The sequence below is a fragment of the Poromitra crassiceps genome (assembly GCF_964638095.1).
Source record: "Poromitra crassiceps genome assembly, chromosome: 6".
NCBI classification, from domain to species: Eukaryota; Metazoa; Chordata; class Actinopteri; order Beryciformes; family Melamphaidae; genus Poromitra; species Poromitra crassiceps.
In genome coordinates this window covers 64,202,357-64,220,108 of record NC_139627.1, presented here as the reverse complement: position 1 = coordinate 64,220,108, position 17,752 = coordinate 64,202,357, and the positions used below count along the sequence as shown (strand labels likewise).

General features: G+C 42.9%; 1 protein-coding gene across 1 annotated transcript in view; it reads right to left on the bottom strand.

The window, feature by feature from the left end:
* Positions 1–1,069: 1,069 nt before the first annotated feature.
* LOC310778031 (nucleoporin Nup43-like) overlaps positions 1,070–17,752 on the bottom strand; it is a gene marked incomplete at its 5' end in the record, with an annotated part of 23,744 nt that continues 7,061 nt past the window's right edge. Inside the window, 5 exons of the mRNA XM_083638346.1 lie at positions 1,070–1,134; positions 3,350–3,485; positions 3,619–3,781; positions 6,983–7,060; positions 7,731–7,853. Coding sequence (XP_083494472.1) covers positions 1,116–1,134; positions 3,350–3,485; positions 3,619–3,781; positions 6,983–7,060; positions 7,731–7,853 — 519 coding nt within the window. The 3' untranslated portion in view covers positions 1,070–1,115. The remainder of the gene's footprint in view (positions 1,135–3,349; positions 3,486–3,618; positions 3,782–6,982; positions 7,061–7,730; positions 7,854–17,752) is intronic.

Here is a 17,752-nt window from a genome sequence, read left to right as displayed (position 1 = left end):
TCTAACCTTCCACTGGCAGAGAGACAGTGTGGTCTGTGTCTGTCTAACCTTCCACTGGCAGAGAGACAGTGTGGTCTGTGTCTGTCTAACCTTCCACTGGCAGAGAGACAGTGTGGTATGTGTCTGTCTAACCTTCCACTGGCAGAGAGACAGTGTGGTATGTGCCCGTCTAACCTTCCACTGGCAGAGACAGTGTGGTCTGTGTCTGTCTAACCTTCCACTGGCAGAGACAGTGTGGTCTGTGTCTGTCTAACCTTCCACTGGCAGAGGGACAGTGTGGTATGTGTCTGTCTAACCTTCCACTGGCAGAGAGACAGTGTGGTATGTGCCTGTCTAACCTTCCACTGGCAGAGAGACAGTGTGGTATGTGCCTGTCTAACCTTCCACTGGCAGAGAGACAGTGTGGTCTGTGCCTGTCTAACCTTCCACTGGCAGAGAGACAGTGTGGTCTGTGTCTGTCTAACCTTCCACTGGCAGAGAGACAGTGTGGTCTGTGTCTGTCTAACCTTCCACTGGCAGAGACAGTGTGGTCTGTGCCTGTCTAACCTTCCACTGGCAGAGAGACAGTGTGGTATGTGCCTGTCTAACCTTCCACTGGCAGAGACAGTGTGGTCTGTGCCTGTCTAACCTTCCACTGGCAGAGACAGTGTGGTCTGTGTCTGTCTAACCTTCCACTGGCAGAGAGACAGTGTGGTATGTGCCTGTCTAACCTTCCACTGGCAGAGAGACAGTGTGGTATGTGTCTGTCTAACCTTCCACTGGCAGAGAGACAGTGTGGTATGTGTCTGTCTAACCTTCCACTGGCAGAGAGACAGTGTGGTATGTGTCTGTCTAACCTTCCACTGGCAGAGACAGTGTGGTATGTGTCTGTCTAACCTTCCACTGGCAGAGAGACAGTGTGGTATGTGTCTGTCTAACCTTCCACTGGCAGAGAGACAGTGTGGTATGTGTCTGTCTAACCTTCCACTGGCAGAGAGACAGTGTGGTATGTGTCTGTCTAACCTTCCACTGGAAGTGTTTAACATACCTTCAGCTGGGTTTCCAGGGGCGTGGTTGCCAAAAAGGGAGGCTGTCCGACAACCATTTCATACAGGATGACGCCAACACTCCACCAATCACAGAGCTGGGTGTATCCTTAAGGAAAACATTTACACATCACAGAAAATCAGTTTTAAAGTAGTTCAGCATTTGATATGACAGATGACAACATCCCTACATTTCGTAAAATGATTATAGAAAATAGTTTTACTTCATCAAACCAAACGGTTCAGCTATATTTAGAATTGGAAAAGACCATAGAACATTTCACTTGGACCAACAAAAAAAAACATTGAAAAAGATATTTTCTTCAAATCCGCAATTTCTTTACGTTTTGTCTGAGTGAAATGTTATATGGTCTCCCCTGTTTGTAAATATATCTGAATTGTTTGGTTTGAACAAGTACAACTATTTTTATACGCATTTTACAAAATGTGTATGTGAAAATAAATGGCGGATGAAAATCTCTGGTACAGTGCTGAAGCAGGAAGTAGCGGTCACTTTGCCTCTCTATAGTAAATTTGACTTTTTGTGGAAGGAGGGGTGCACTTCAAGTGTGGTCATCCAGGGGCACCACACTGTGCACTGTGTTAATCCGGGTCAGATATGCACGATTATGTATTTATCATTAGTTTTCCTGATGTTTAAACTGTGTAATCTGTCTGCTTTCCACTTCAGAATGTAGTGTTTATCACTTCATCCCCTTGCTTTCAAATTATGCATGCTACGAATGCTAAAGACACTAACAAGGTAGGTCTGGGCAATATGGACAAAATCAAATATCACAATATATATATTTTTAGCACCTCTGGGGCTATGTAGTGTACCTGTTCAGAGCAGCACCTCTGGGACTATGTAGTGTACCTGTTCAGAGCAGCCCCTCTGTGGCTATGTAGTGTACCTGTTCAGAGCAGCACCTCTGGGGCTATGTAGTGTACCTGTTCGGAGCAGCACCTCTGGGACTATGTAGTGTACCTGTTCAGAGCAGCCCCTCTGGGGCTATGTAGTGTACCTGTTCGGAGCAGCACCTCTGGGGCTATGTAGTGTACCTGTTCAGAGCAGCCCCTCTGGGGCTATGTAGTGTACCTGTTCAGAGCAGCCCCTCTGGGGCTATGTAGTGTACCTGTTCAGAGCAGAGAGGAACCACTTATTAGGACCGCTTGTCATCTAAATGTACTCGGGATGGGACCATCGCCTTATGGGACGATCGCCTTATTTCACGACACGATTCCATATGGGGCTCATGATTCAATACAGCCAGAGGTGGAATCCTACTCATGTCCAAGTTTAGTTACTTTAGTGAAAATAACTCAAGTACAAGTAAAAGTAATAGTCCAGGAAATTACTCAAGAGTAAAAAAGTAGCCTATTTAAAAGTACTCAAATAAAAGGACATTTGCATTACTTTAAAAATGTTTTACATTTTAATTATTTGCAGCGTTACCAAAGGTCTGTCTTGTCTTTCATACTGAACAGCTGGTTCAGATGCAGTCAGGGATGCTCAGTTTGGTGATTCTCTGTTTTGCCAGATGGCCTAGAGCTGCTAGCAGCAGCAATATCACCAGTGTTTCCCCTAACATTCTACAGGAAAAGAAAAGAGAAAAAAAATCCTGCTCTCCCCAAAATGTCAATAAACCTTTATGGCATATTATTACAATACAACAATACTGGTGTTGACAGTAATAGAAGATGCCAAATCATTCAAAACAATAAGCATTTTGCTTTTAGGAGCATTGTGCCAGCGTGCAGCGCTGTTCCAAAACGTGTCAACGTGTGTCGTTGCCTGGGAAACGCACATGCCATAATACAACTGTTCGCATCGCATCCCATAATAGTATGATGATACTTGGGATGCCATTGCCAACATAGATGCGAACAGGTTAGCTAAAAGTTTAGCGTCGCCAGCGAGGGCCCCCACCGTTGCGGTCAGGGTACGTTTACGAAATCCCTCCAGGCCTGAAAAATGTTCTAGGGGAAACACTGATCACAATCACATACATCCATTTAGCTATCAGCAGTGTCAAATTAAACTGAGATTTCTAAACTAATGTGACGATGGACAATTTGATCGTCTACTCCTGTCTGTCTTCAATTGAGCGCAATGTAATTTAATTGACCACTGCACTAACGAGCCACCAGTTTGGGGCGCCCTGAATGCGGAAGTAATTCTGGACCTGTTAGCGAGCAGTACCAGTGCTACTGTGCCGTTTTCAAAGTGCGGTGTGCAAAACAAACATTGACTCAGTGTACGTTAAAAAAACAAAAAACAAACTTGGATGCAACTTATTTGGTAAGAAGTGAGAGGATCTTACAGGGAGAGGATCTGTGAGGCTGAATTGCTCTGCTGTCTGAAATCCCACAGCTTGAGTTGGCCGATGGAGTTGACCGTCAGAATCTCCGTCGTCCGCAGGAAAGTGACGGCATGAATGGTGCTGCTGTCAGCGTTCTCTAACGAAGATAAAAACACGTTCATCCAATGATACTCTTCAAATCATTCATTCCAGAAGAGCAGTCACACGCCTGGAACTTTCATGTTTCACAACTTTCCCAGGTCGACTAATAGCCGATAATTCTTGCTCACCTATGATTGGACTCACTCCTTCCTGGTCGGCTCTGAAGAGGACGATCCTCCCGTCTTCGCCCACGGAGACGATGTCGGGACTGTTGCAGACCACGCCGGTGCAGGGGGCGTTGTCACACGGGTAGCAGTGTGCCCTCGCCCAGTGCTGAGACACAGAGAGCGTCTGCAGGAAGAGAGACAGGTCACTGCACAGGAAATGAGTTGATCCACTGGGATACATTAGAGTATGTAATACAGTATATCCATTCAAGGAGGGTTTTCTTCACTCTCTTTCAAAGATTCCCACGTCTCCCTTGTGGACGTCGTGCACAATTACAATTGTTTGGGGATCAGTTATACTTTATTATCACGCTGGACTAGAAAGCTGGGAAATCAGGGTGATGGAATAAATGATCCAGTGTGAATGGTTCTAACATGAGATATTCACATGTATGAATAAATGATCCAGTGTGAATGGTTCTAACATGAGATATTCACATGTATGAATAAATGATCCAGTGTGAATGGTTCTAACATGAGATATTCACATGTATGAATAAATGATCCAGTGTGAATGGTTCTAACATGAGATATTCACATGTATGAATAAATGATCCAGTGTGAATGGTTCTAACATGAGATATTCACATGTATGAATAAATGATCCAGTGTGAATGGTTCTAACATGAGATATTCACATGTATGAATAAATGATCCAGTGTGAATGGTTCTAACATGAGATATTCACATGTATGAATAAATGATCCAGTGTGAATGGTTCTAACATGAGATATTCACATGTATGAATAAATGATCCAGTGTGAATGGTTCTAACATGAGATATTCACATGTATGAATAAATGATCCAGTGTGAATGGTTCTAACATGAGATATTCACATGTATGAGGCTCAGTATGCATAGAGCTTACATGGGCTGTATCCAGATCAGCATATTCTGTAATATTGCCAACTCGTGTGTGTGTGTGTGTGTGTGTGTGTGTGGGTGGGTGTGAGAGAGACAGAGAGAGAGAGAGAGAATGTGTGTGTGAGAGAGACAGAGAGACAGAGAGAATGTGTGTGTGTGTGTGTGTGTGTGTGTGTGTGTGTGTGTGTGTGTGTGTGTGTGTGTGAGAGAGAGAGACAGAGATAGGGAGAGATAGGAAGAGATAGAATGTGTGTGTGTGTGTGTGTGTGTGTGTGTGTGTTAGTGCTGCACGATTAATCTAATCGCAATCGCGATGTCAGCACGTGCGATTACATAACGGCAAAAGTTATTATTATAACTATATATTATTATTATTTTTTCACGTCTCTTTGAGTGAGTGAGTGTGTGTGTGTGTGTGAGCCTCCTCTAAACTAACGTTGCACGCGACGCAGCAAACACACATTTCTCTGCCATCACACTGGGCATCAACACTAGCGGGAGACTTCTCCCATGCACTCCCGCAAATAAGTAATGTTATGCGCAGCAAGGTTACATCTTACCGAGAAGCAGAGAGAGAGAACATCCATGATCGTTAACACATTGAGTGCCACAGCGCTTCAGTAAAATTGTCTGGAGCCTGTGCCAGATTCACTTCCATTCAGTTGAAAACAGCTATAGAATTTTTTCTATTATGGCTATATTAACGGGGCTGGACTTTAATGAAACATTGAACACTCCTGCTTCTTCCAAAGAAGAAATTTTGTTTCTAGACAGTTCCATTATGAAATGACAGCCTCTCAAAAAAGTGCACTTTCAAGGGTTTTCTGTCGTTTTTTTTTACTTTCCAAGATATAGTCCCTTTTATGAATACCTTTTGCACTCTAATTTCGAGCACATTCACTGACTCTGGCTGGTGTTTTCTGATGTGGTGGCGTGTGGTGTGGTTTCTGTGCAGCCTGTGTGCCACACACCCCTCCCCCCCCCCCCCCCCCCCTCCACCTCTGAGCTGCGGGCTCCTCCCACACGCACAGAGTTTGTTTTCTCGACTCCGTTTTTGCCCCGGACAGATCCCAGCGCCCATCAAGGAAATGATGCGCGCTGGCAAACGCGACTGAACGAAAAGGCTTGGCCGTTCGGCTTCGGATGCTGGCTTTCTAGGAAATCGTGTGGAGATAGATAGAAGCATAAGAGCTCAGTTGTGAGCGCGGATGCAGCCGAGCCCACTCCGCTGTAGACAGAGCAATATATACGGCTCTGGCAGAAAGCATGCATCGGTTTCCACTTTGATCACGGCTTTCTCCGCTGTCTCCTGTACAAAGTAAAGGATCTGAGGTGGGTGGAGCAGCTCCTGTGACGATGTTTAAGGTGGCGCCGTGTGATCCCTTGAAGGGATTCATGCTCACTGGCTAGGTACGACCTTAAACAGCAGAATTATGGAATAATATGAATTATGATTTTAGGACGTCCACAGACGTCCTTGGCACTCCTCGTTACTTTTTTTTAGAACGTCCACAGACGTCCTTGGCACTCAATGTGTTAACAGCGAGCTATGCTAATAACTAGCTAGCCGTTCAGAAACGCATGTAAACAGCCGTGTGATTAGTGAGAACGTCAGTAAAATAAGGAGAGAGCTGCAGGTGCTTATGCAGAACTAGTGCACGATTAAGTGCACAGTGGGTAATAACCCGCTGTGATGAAGAATATAGCGAGATTAACAAGGTTGATAGCAGCAAAACACTGTCGCAGCTACCATCAGCAGCACCTCCAGGCTTCAACTAGCCTGTCACATGACGCCTTCATGGTCCCTCAATAAAGTCTGCAGATGCACGTTACCTCGCCTCTCTCTCAAGAAGCGTCACGTGAGTGTGGCGTTTAAGGCCATCTGTCGCTACAAAATAAATAAACGGGGTGTATCATTGTATTAGTCTGAGCCATCTTCTATGTGCTGTAACACAGTGCAGTTTCTAGTTTTCTGGTGTTTCTTTTTTACATGTTTTGGGACAGGCAAATGTCTCAATTTTATTTTTATTTTTTTGTAAAGATAATTTTATTTCAAATTGTTCTATTTATTCCGTTTTAATATATTTTAAATTGTAACATATTTCATGTATTTTAGTCTGTGATACGTGAAACCGTGGTATTTTTGTCCAAGGTTATCATACCGTCAAAAACTCATGCCGGCACATCCCTAGATACCTCTTGTTTATTATATCGCAATCACAATGGCAAATCGCAATATTGTCCACCATACTCGCTAATCGCACCTTTCCCCCAAATCGTGCAGCACTAGTGTGTGTGTGTGTGTGAGAGAGAGAGACACACACAGAGAGAGAGAGAATGTGTGTGTCGTGTGTGTGAGAGAGACAGAGAGTGTGTGTGTGTGAGAGAGAGACACACACACACAGAGAGAGAGAGAGAGAGAGAGAGAGAGCAGGGTTATAGGCAAGCAGATGAGAGTACCTGACTGTTTTGGTGATGGTGGAAGATGGTGACTGCTCCAGTTGACGATGCGGTGACGATTCTGTCTCGGTCCAGAAACTAGGAAAGATCGAAGGACATTTAATTTGCCACAAGCCTCACCCAAACACATGTGTGAGTGACGCTTATTAGTGACGCAAAATTCTGGGCTGATACCCATAACGATGTTTAAAATAACAATTTGAACGATAGCAGATACTGATACCTTTTTTTACGCCTTTTTTGACAGGGAAACAAAGAAATCTTCATTATAAACAAATAACTGACATGCTTTAAAGTCTTGTGATCCCTTCATCATCACACTATCTTTGAATTAGCACAAATTCAGTCATACTGTCATATAATTATGAAACAAACAACAAATTGTGTGACCCAACTCATAGGCTAAATATCAATCGGTGAACAGTCGCTTTTTTTGCCGATAGCCGACTACAGTCAACAAGGCCGATACCGATATACGACCGATATACAACACGTACTATTTCTCTGCAACAATGCAACCGTGACAAATTCAGAAATCAAAGAAAGTCTTCTTTTTCTGTCACCAAATAAAAATAAGGTCACCAATAAATGCAGTAGGTGCTAATTTCATGCCACCAAGCACAGTTAAAGAAACCTAGTATAATGTTGTCAACTCCAAGAAGTATCTTACTCCATCAACTCCAATAAGTATCTGACTCCATCAACTCCAATAAGTATCTCACTCCATCAACTCCAATAAGTATCTTACTTGAAGATCGAGCACATCTCCGTCGTGCTTGTGCTCACATAATAGCTGAAGATCGCCTTCAAATTCATCGTCCATGCCAGAAAGCCCATGATCCCCGATGGACCAAATGGAAATCTTGTTGTCCTGCAAGAGATATTAACATAGATGTTATATTACTATAGATGGGTCACCGCAAGCGCCGCCAATTCTAACAAATGGTAGCAGCAAGTCTCCTGAATGGGCGTGGTCAACCATTGACTCAGACCTGCCCGAAAGGGTCCTAAGTGGGCGTGTCCGTGGAAAACCATGGGCAAAACCCACGTGACAAAATGACAGGAAGTGAGTTGAAGTTGGGCCGTCTTGCTTGAATCCCATCGTCTTTGATATTAACAGCGTCCGTCAGCTAGCTGGGTATGGAGGGTGTACCTTAGCTGAACTTAAGTCAGCTCAAATTTGACTTTGTTATTCTATTGGTATTGGAGAAATGTATATTTTTGGTGACTTCGGTCTAATGATTTATGACATTGACCAAATATTATTGTGTCAGTCTCTACTTTGTCACCAGGAATGTAGTGGCTATACCAGATTTGGGATTTTGATGGTAAAACAATATTAGATGCAGGGACTTATCGTTGAGTGAAAACGTCAAGTGGTTGATGATGACTATTTTACTTAGCCAGCAGTGCTACTCCACTAACATTATACTGTTACATGAGGTTGCATCAAACTGACAATGAAAACTAACTTAACTGTGTATCAGCAAACGTAACGTACACCTCATAAGAAGACTCTGTTTATGATATTTCATGAAACAGAATCTTCTAGTAACATTAACATAATATTTATTCAGCATTCACGAATCACAAAGCAACACTTCTGGAATGACAGGCGAGCCTATTTTAAAAGTGTAACTTTTACTCAATCCTAACATGTTCTACACCAGGGGGTTTCAAAGTGGGAGGCGAGCCTCCAAGCAGTTTCAGGGGAGGCTCAGTGAATGAAAGTGAAAAGTAGTCATCAAAAGGAGAGCACATAGCATAGCCTAACTGTGTGTCATTTGGTAAAAGAGATAGTTTTAGGGAATTTGACAGTTTTTCCCAGAGTCGGATACATGCCTTCAGACAGAACTTATTATCTGTCTGAATTAGCTTATTAGCTGAACGGCAGGAAGTAACACAGGTGCAAGGCAGCAGAACATTACTGAGGGTTTCCAACTTCCAATCCATTTTGGTGACCCAGTCGCGGGGCCCTCGTTACTGTTTTGCTTGCACCTGTGTTACTTCCTGCTAAATGGGATCAAAATAACACAATCGTAATGCCATAGGCATCCAGGAATTGAACGAGGGAGGCACCTTTTTACAAGCGTTGTCTGGGGGGGGAGGCCCACAGTCTCAGACTTTGACACAGCGTTGTCCCATGAACCAGCAGCAAAGACATCTGCTTGCTGCAGAGCGGCAGACGACACTGGCCTCCATCTCGTCTTGCTGATTTTCTGGGACACGTATTTGGCATTTGTGCCCTCCATGGAAACACACACTTTCTCTCACTTTAAGAAGGCGTTTTTAGCATTAGCTTAGCATACATGAGTATCACTAGTAGCACTAAACCCGCCGCCACTACACAGGTACGGCAGCCCAGTCAAATCACCACCACACACCACTCGACTTTTCCCACAGCGAAAATTAGCTCTCCACTCCGCCTAGCGGCCACCACCACCTTTTTCTAAACACACGTTTTACTGACCCTTGCAAATAACGTAATTTCTTCTCGAAGCAAATTGTTTTGATGACATTTAACTTTACAACCTGTCCAGTGGCGGCGTGGATATGTTTCTTACTAAGTGTGTCCACGTTATTATTGGCAGCAACAATTTGCGCTCGAAAGGTCAAAGAAGCGAGATATTGAAATATTTAAGTAGGAACCTTTGGGCAGGCGGGCGAAGGGGGAGCATAATATTAAACGGACAGCACTGATATTGTTCAGACCGGAAGTTGTATCAAGAATGTGTGTCGGCAACTCTGCATCCCCTCAACGCGAGACTCATCAGTCATTCTACTCTGCAACTAACCTCAGGAGGCTAAGTTGATTCTGGTAAAAGATTAGTTACTACTTATAATATTTATCCAGTATTAACACTGTCTCCTCAGTTTATATAACACTAGGCATAGTGAGCAGTGTTGGGGGTAACTCATTACAAAAGTAACATATTACATGTAATATATTACTTTTAGCAGTAACTCAGTAATATAACTTATTACTTATAGGATTTCAGTAATATACCAGTTACTTTGTCAAGTAACTGAAGTTACAAATTGAGTTACATTTTTTTTTATCAAAGCATATATAAAAAAAAAGATACAATCATTTCCTAATCAAACTGTGTTTTTAGGCAAATAACCACTATAGATGACAATAACAAAGAAAAAGAATAACATTTAGAATTGTGGATTGTTTAAACTTTACACTGACTTCAAGATGGTTGAAATTATTTTTCAGGATGGTTCCGGGGCGTCTATGTCATTCTGTTGCTGCTGTTGTTTTGGTCAAAGTAATGCAAAAGTAGTGTAATAAGTAACGAGTTACTCTACACAGACAATAATATTGTAAAGTAACATTACTTTCAAATGAAAGTAACTAGTAATATGTAGGATATTACATTTTGAAAGTAACTTGCCCAACAGTGATAGTGAGTAGCCTACTACAGTGTATATCACCCACTTTCCCTGTGACTGTCTCGGTCTCCTCACTTTCCAGTCAGATAACCACTGCTCAACAAAGCAATATGTCAAACTCCCACTTCACCAGTTCACTGATGCTGATCAGCTACAAGGTAAGTGATGGGGGAAGCAAGAGTATCTGTTCTCAGACTTGACCAGCAGAGGGCTCGCTTTCTCTAGATAAAAGGAAGACTTCATCATTCCAGAAGAGCTGACTAGATAGATACAGGATAGGTACATCTTGTATGTTGTAGAACTGACTTTATGACTCTTGATGGTTGCAAAGTTGTGTTCAAGCTGATTAAATCAGATGTCAGAAGACCACAGACATGTTTCCTCCCGTCTTTATTTGGTCTAAGTTGTGTTTTTTTTTAAAGCTTTTAACCTGACAAAAACACAAATAAAAGGAGCGGGCATTAGGGTCAAACTTCACATGCTAGAATTACAAGCAATAGACAGAGTACCACAGGGATGACATATTTCTGTAGGCTTAACCAGAAATCACCGCCATGTTGGTTCTAAGGGGGAAAAGGCTATGCGGTTTTAGAATGGCGATGTCGCTTAAATGCATCGTCTGTGGTTAACAAAAGTTTATGGGTGTGGTCATTTGTGTTCAGCAAGATAATCTTCACATGACGCGTGGGCCACTTATAGAGACAGTCGGCATGTCTGGGAACGCCCACAAAATGTTATACGGCTGGCGCGCGAGTGGGGTAAAACCACCCATATATCAATAGGCTGACTCACCAAAGGACGGTGCTGCGGCTCTAAACTACAGGTTTGGGGGTTCTAGAGCAGAACACAAGACGTCTGCTCAGATGTGCGTTTAGTGCGGTGGTTAAATCCCCGATCATGTCTGCCTGGACTGGGCTATCAGCTAAATTCTAACTTTGCTGAATGGATAGAACGGGGGATTTACCCCACCATGACCACGCCCCCAGCCAGGCTGAACCAGCTAACCCAGCGTCTATCGTGGGCGTTCCTAGAGCCTGTATGGGCGTTCCCAGACATGCCGACTGTCTCTATGACTTTTGTTTTGAAACGTAAATGTGTTTTTTTTACGTGTTTTTCAGTAAAAGTTTCAAGTCATAAAAGTGGCCCCCGTGTGTGAAGATGATCCTGCTGAACACAAATGACCACGCCCATAAACTTTTGTTATCCACAGACCTTATTTGATGCATTTAAGTGAAATCCCCATGTTAAATCCCCATAGACGAACCCAAGTGCTACTTCCTGACTCATTCCTGCTATGCTCTACACATGTATACGAGTTGTTTACAATTTAAAAACTGCGACAGTTCACACAACTTTAACACGACATGCAGATATTGTACATCAAACTCTTGAGCTAATTCTGCTCTCACTCAGAATGTCCAAATATAAGCTATGTGATGTATACTTTTCTGAGATATTAACGTTTGTTTGGCACAACTCACACTAGTTAACTGCCGCAAGGTTACGTATTTTTGGGTGGCAGTGACGTCACTCTGATTCGTCCTATAGAACAACAAGATGGCTTTCCATTTTCATTAGCAGTATAACTGACAGAGATATCACTGGATAAAGTTCTGGGTCACTGGTAACCTCTAGTCACAGGTCACATGATAAAGTTCTGGGTCACTGGTAACCTCTAGTCACAGGTCACATGATAAAGTTCTGGGTCACTGGTAACCTCTAGTCACAGGTCACATGATAAAGTTATGGGTCACTGGTAACCTCTAGTCACAGGTCACATGATAAAGTTCTGGGTCACTGGTAACCTCTAGTCACAGGTCACATGATAAAGTTCTGGGTCACTGGTAACCTCTAGTCACAGGTCACATGATAAAGTCCTGGGTCACTGGTAACCTCTAGTCACAGGTCAAATGATAAAGTTCTGGGTCACTGGTAACCTCTAGTCACAGGTCACATGATAAAGTTCTGGGTCACTGGTAACCTCTAGTCACAGGTCACATGATAAAGTTCTGGGTCACTGGTAACCTCTAGTCACAGGTCACATGATAAAGTTCTGGGTCACTGGTAACCTCTAGTCACAGGTCACATGATAAAGTCCTGGGTCACTGGTAACCTCTAGTCACAGGTCACATGATAAAGTTCTGGGTCACTGGTAACCTCTAGTCACAGGTCACATGATAAAGTTCTGGGTCACTGGTAACCTCTAGTCACAGGTCACATGATAAAGTTCTGGGTCACTGGTAACCTCTAGTCACAGGTCACATGATAAAGTTCTGGGTCACTGGTAACCTCTAGTCACAGGTCACATGATAAAGTCCTGGGTCACTGGTAACCTCTAGTCACAGGTCACATGATAAAGTCCTGGGTCACTGGTAACCTCTAGTCACAGGTCACATGATAAAGTTCTGGGTCACTGGTAACCTCTAGTCACAGGTCACATGATAAAGTCCTGGGTCACTGGTAACCTCTAGTCACAGGTCACATGATAAAGTCCTGGGTCACTGGTAACCTCTAGTCACAGGTCACATGATAAAGTTCTGGGTCACTGGTAACCTCTAGTCACAGGTCACATGATAAAGTTCTGGGTCACTGGTAACCTCTAGTCACAGGTCACATGATAAAGTTCTGGGTCACTGGTAACCTCTAGTCACAGGTCACATGATAAAGTCCTGGGTCACTGGTAACCTCTAGTCACAGGTCACATGATAAAGTTCTGGGTCACTGGTAACCTCTAGTCACAGGTCACATGATAAAGTTCTGGGTCACTGGTAACCTCTAGTCACAGGTCACATGATAAAGTTCTGGGTCACTGGTAACCTCTAGTCACAGGTCACATGATAAAGTTCTGGGTCACTGGTAACCTCTAGTCACAGGTCACATGATAAAGTTCTGGGTCACTGGTAACCTCTAGTCACAGGTCACATGATAAAGTCCTGGGTCACTGGTAACCTCTAGTCACAGGTCACATGATAAGGTTCTGGGTCACTGGTAACCTCTAGTCACAGGTCACATGATAAAGTCCTGGGTCACTGGTAACCTCTAGTCACAAGTCACATGATAAAGTCCTGGGTCACTGGTAACCTCTAGTCACAAGTCACATGATAAAGTCCTGGGTCACTGGTAACCTCTAGTCACAGGTCACATGATAAAGTCCTGGGTCACTGGTAACCTCTAGTCACAGGTCACATGATAAAGTTCTGGGTCACTGGAAACCTCTAGTCACAGGTCACATGATAAAGTTCTGGGTCACTGGTAACGTCTAGTCACAGGTCACATGATAAAGTCCTGGGTCACTGGTAACCTCTAGTCACAGGTCACATGATAAAGTCCTGGGTCACTGGTAACCTCTAGTCACAGGTCACATGATAAAGTCCTTGGTCACTGGTAACCTCTAGTCACAGGTCACATTATAAAGTCCTGGGCCACTGGTAACCTCTAGTCACAGGTCACATGATAAAGTTCTGGGTCACTGGTAACCTCTAGTCACAGGTCACATGATAAAGTCCTGGGTCACTGGTAACCTCTAGTCACAGGTCACATGATAAAGTCCTGGGTCACTGGTAACCTCTAGTCACAGGTCACATGATAAAGTTCTGGGTCACTGGTAATGTCTAGTCACAGGTCACATGATAAAGTCCTGGGTCACTGGTAACCTCTAGTCACAGGTCACATGACCTCTAATTACAGATAGGTCACATGAGAACGTCTTTAGTTTGGGTAAGCGCTTCAGTGCAAACCATTTCCCACTTGGAGAAAAATTCAAGTGCTGCAAGGAGCACTTGAAGGTAGCATTTACAACTTCAGAGCTTGCAAGGAGAAAGCAGGGAGTGTCAATTTCCGTTCCCTCTATAAACGACCGTAAGCTCCAAAACATCTGACTGCACTTATATTCTATTGTACCTGTTGAGGAACTACAGCAGTGTATTTATCTGAACTACAGCAGTGTATTCATCTGAACTACAGCAGTGTATTTATCTGAACTACAGCAGTGTATTTATCTGAACTACAGCAGTGTATTTATCTGAACTACAGCAGTGTATTTATCTGAACTGCAGCAGTGTATTTATCTGAACTGCAGCAGTGTATTTATCTGAACTACAGCAGTGTATTTATCTGGCATTTCTCTTTGACTTCAGGTCCAGACGAGACTGAACGAGTCCTTTTTCAAGCCGAGGGGAGAGGGCCAGTCGCCCAGAGCGCCCCCTACTGATGACAGTCACACAGAGCAGGGAGAAGAACAGCAGGAAGAGACACTGAGCTGTTTATTACCATACAGTCAGGGCTGTCAAACATACGGCCGGGGAACAGAACCGGCCCGCCAGAGGGTCCAATCCGGCCCACAGGATGACTTTGCAAAGTGTAGAAATTGCACTGAGAAGTCCTTCCCCAGGGGTGCGTGCTCTGCTCTCACCCTGGTTCTTCCTCCTCAACACAAATGACTTTACCTCAGCGGACCCATCCAGTCTGTATGTACTCTGCAACTCCATCTCTGTCTGGTTTGGGTCGGCCACCAAACAGGACAAGCGCAGACTTCAACGGACAGTCAGGACCACAGAGAAGATCATTGGTGCCAACCTGCCCTCCATCCCAGACTTGTACTCCTCCAGAGTCAAGAAAAGCACAGGAAAGATCATCACTGACCCATCTCACCATGGACATGATCTGTTTGAACTCCTCTCCTCCGGCAGGCGCTAGAGAGCACTGTGTACGCCAAAACCACCAGACACAGAAACAGCTTCTACCCACAAACCATCACTCTGATGAACACTTAAACCAGCAACTTGATCACCTAGCTTACGCTTAGTGTGGAATAACTAACTGTTACTGTGTTAAATTACTGTGCACACACTCACTGTGGAGAGCCAAAGCGAACGCCACTTGCTGCTTCAGCATGCGTACCAGAGACTTTCATCCGACATTTATTTTCCCATAGACATTACGTAAAATGCTTATAAAAATAGTTTTACTTGTTCAAACCAAACGGTTCAGCTATATTTAGAAACAGGAGAGACCACAGAATATTTCACTAAGACCAAAACGTAAACAAATAGCGGATTTAAAGGAAATATTTGTTCAATGTTTGTTTTAATCCGAGTGAAATGTTCTATGGTCTCTCCGGATTCTAAATATAGCTGAACCGTTTGGTTTTACCAAGTAAAACTATTTTTATAAGCATTTTATGAAATGTCTATGGCAAATAAAATGGTGGAGGAAATCCCTTGGTACGCATGCTGAAGCAGGAAGTGACGTTCACTTTGGCTCTCTATTTGATGTATGCTTTTCTGGGAAATATCTGCAATACCTGACTCAAAGCCTTTGACTCAAAACGTTTTTTTTCCTGAAACATCTCTATTTAAACTTCTTTACAATGTCCACTTTGTTCATGGTGAACGGCATATAATCGTGCAATATCTGGAAACATGTATAAGCCTTTGTTTGCAATTCTATGTGCCATATTGACACATTACTGTACATTACATTTACTGTACATGTACATTCCTTCATATATATGTATTTAAAATAGACTCATTACACCACACTTATTGTATAGTAGTTACTATAAATGTACATCCCTTCATATATACATATTTAGACAGACACTTTGCACTGTAATTTTTTTCTAAAGTCTAAAATAAATGTACCCTTTTGTCTGCCTGTTTTTGACATGTGCATATCTTTCTTCTTTCTTCTTGGTAACTGAGATAACCCTGTGTGAAAACGTGTTCTCATACCTGTAATTCTTTACACTAAAAGAAACAGCTAAATGTGTAGGTGTTGTTATTGATAGGTTATTATGCATTGGGTTGCATGCAGTGATTCCCAACCAGGGGTACGTGTACCCCTAGGGGTACTTGAGCAGCTTGCAGGGGGTACTTGGAATGATTGGGGAATACAATTTACCTCCAAAATGATAAATAAATATATATATATATTCCAAGTCATTTCATAAGCCCATTGTTAAAATGTGATGTGTGTGCCGCAACTAGTTCTGCTAGCAAGTGTCAACTGCTACACTGTTCTGCTACTGATAATGGCAAAAAAAAACAACTAAAAAGCCCAAACACCGGCAGTTCAGTAAAACATATATTTTGTATAGATTTACTTGTATGTAATCATCAACACGCATGAGTGAGGGGTACTATTGTCATGGAAAAACAGCTCAAGGGGTACATAAGACAAAAAAGGTTGGGAACCACTGGATATGGCCCGTGAACTAAAATGAGTTACACACTCCAGCACACATGGATGGAAATGAACGATTCTGGACACTAACCTACTGTAGTCTGGTTATTTGGCTGGTATTTACTTCCTATTTCTAACAGAAACCATTCAAAGTCTGAAATATGAGGACAGCTTTTCAATAGCTTGGCTTGAAAACCCAAGTCACATTTGGCCCGTTGCTGCAGGAGCTCATTCTGAACTTTATCCATGAAAGGTAAGTGCATTTGAAGAGGAAGTAGTGATGTTAACACTGTAGATCACACATGGGCAAAATGCAGCCCCCGGACCATCTCAATCCGGCCCCCGAGGTCCTCAAAGAAAAACAAAAACTCAATCAACTCAATAAAAGGCAGAATTATGTTAATAAGTCTCATCTGCTACAGCCATTGGATTTGCATCACTATTATATCGAGAGTTTAACGAGAAATTATTAATCACAACGGGAGAGAGGGTTAAAAATAGGGAGACTCCCGCGAAAATCAGGAGTGTTGGCAGGTATAATCTCCAATGTGTGGCCCTTCACTTACTTGATGTAAGTCAGTCTGGCCCTCAGGAAAAAAGAATGGCCCACCCCTGGTGTAGACCTAAACTGATCCTTTATGATCTGTAGGGATCACTTTCAATAAGAATGAACTGTCTCATAGGAACACAAAAAGGAGACAGTAATCTCCTATTAGAAAGAAAGTAGGGAACTTCTATGTCCCCAAATGAACTGCCAGGAAAAATACATCCCTCATCAATTTCCTAATTGTATGGATGCCAATGAGGTTATGCATTTGTTGGGAAGTTGTTAAACATTTCAAACTGAAGTTCTCTATAATGTTGTGGGCGCTTGCAAGTGTGTTTGTTCACAAGTTACTCAATGCCAGCTTTTGATTGTTATCAGAAAATGTCAAATTAACGTTAGCTTAGTCTGTTCCATGAAGAAAAGAAAAGGTCAAATAAATATTCCTGTATGAATATTACCCCTTTATCAATTCTAGTTACTTATTGTAACAGAATGGCATTTCATTTACTGCAGAACCGCCGGATATTACTGGCTTTGAATCATAAACACTGCTTTGCCATAGAACCCAATGAAGTTAAAGGTTGAGTCACCGACACAATGCTTTAAATTCATGCAAACATTTATTTTATAAAATATAAAAA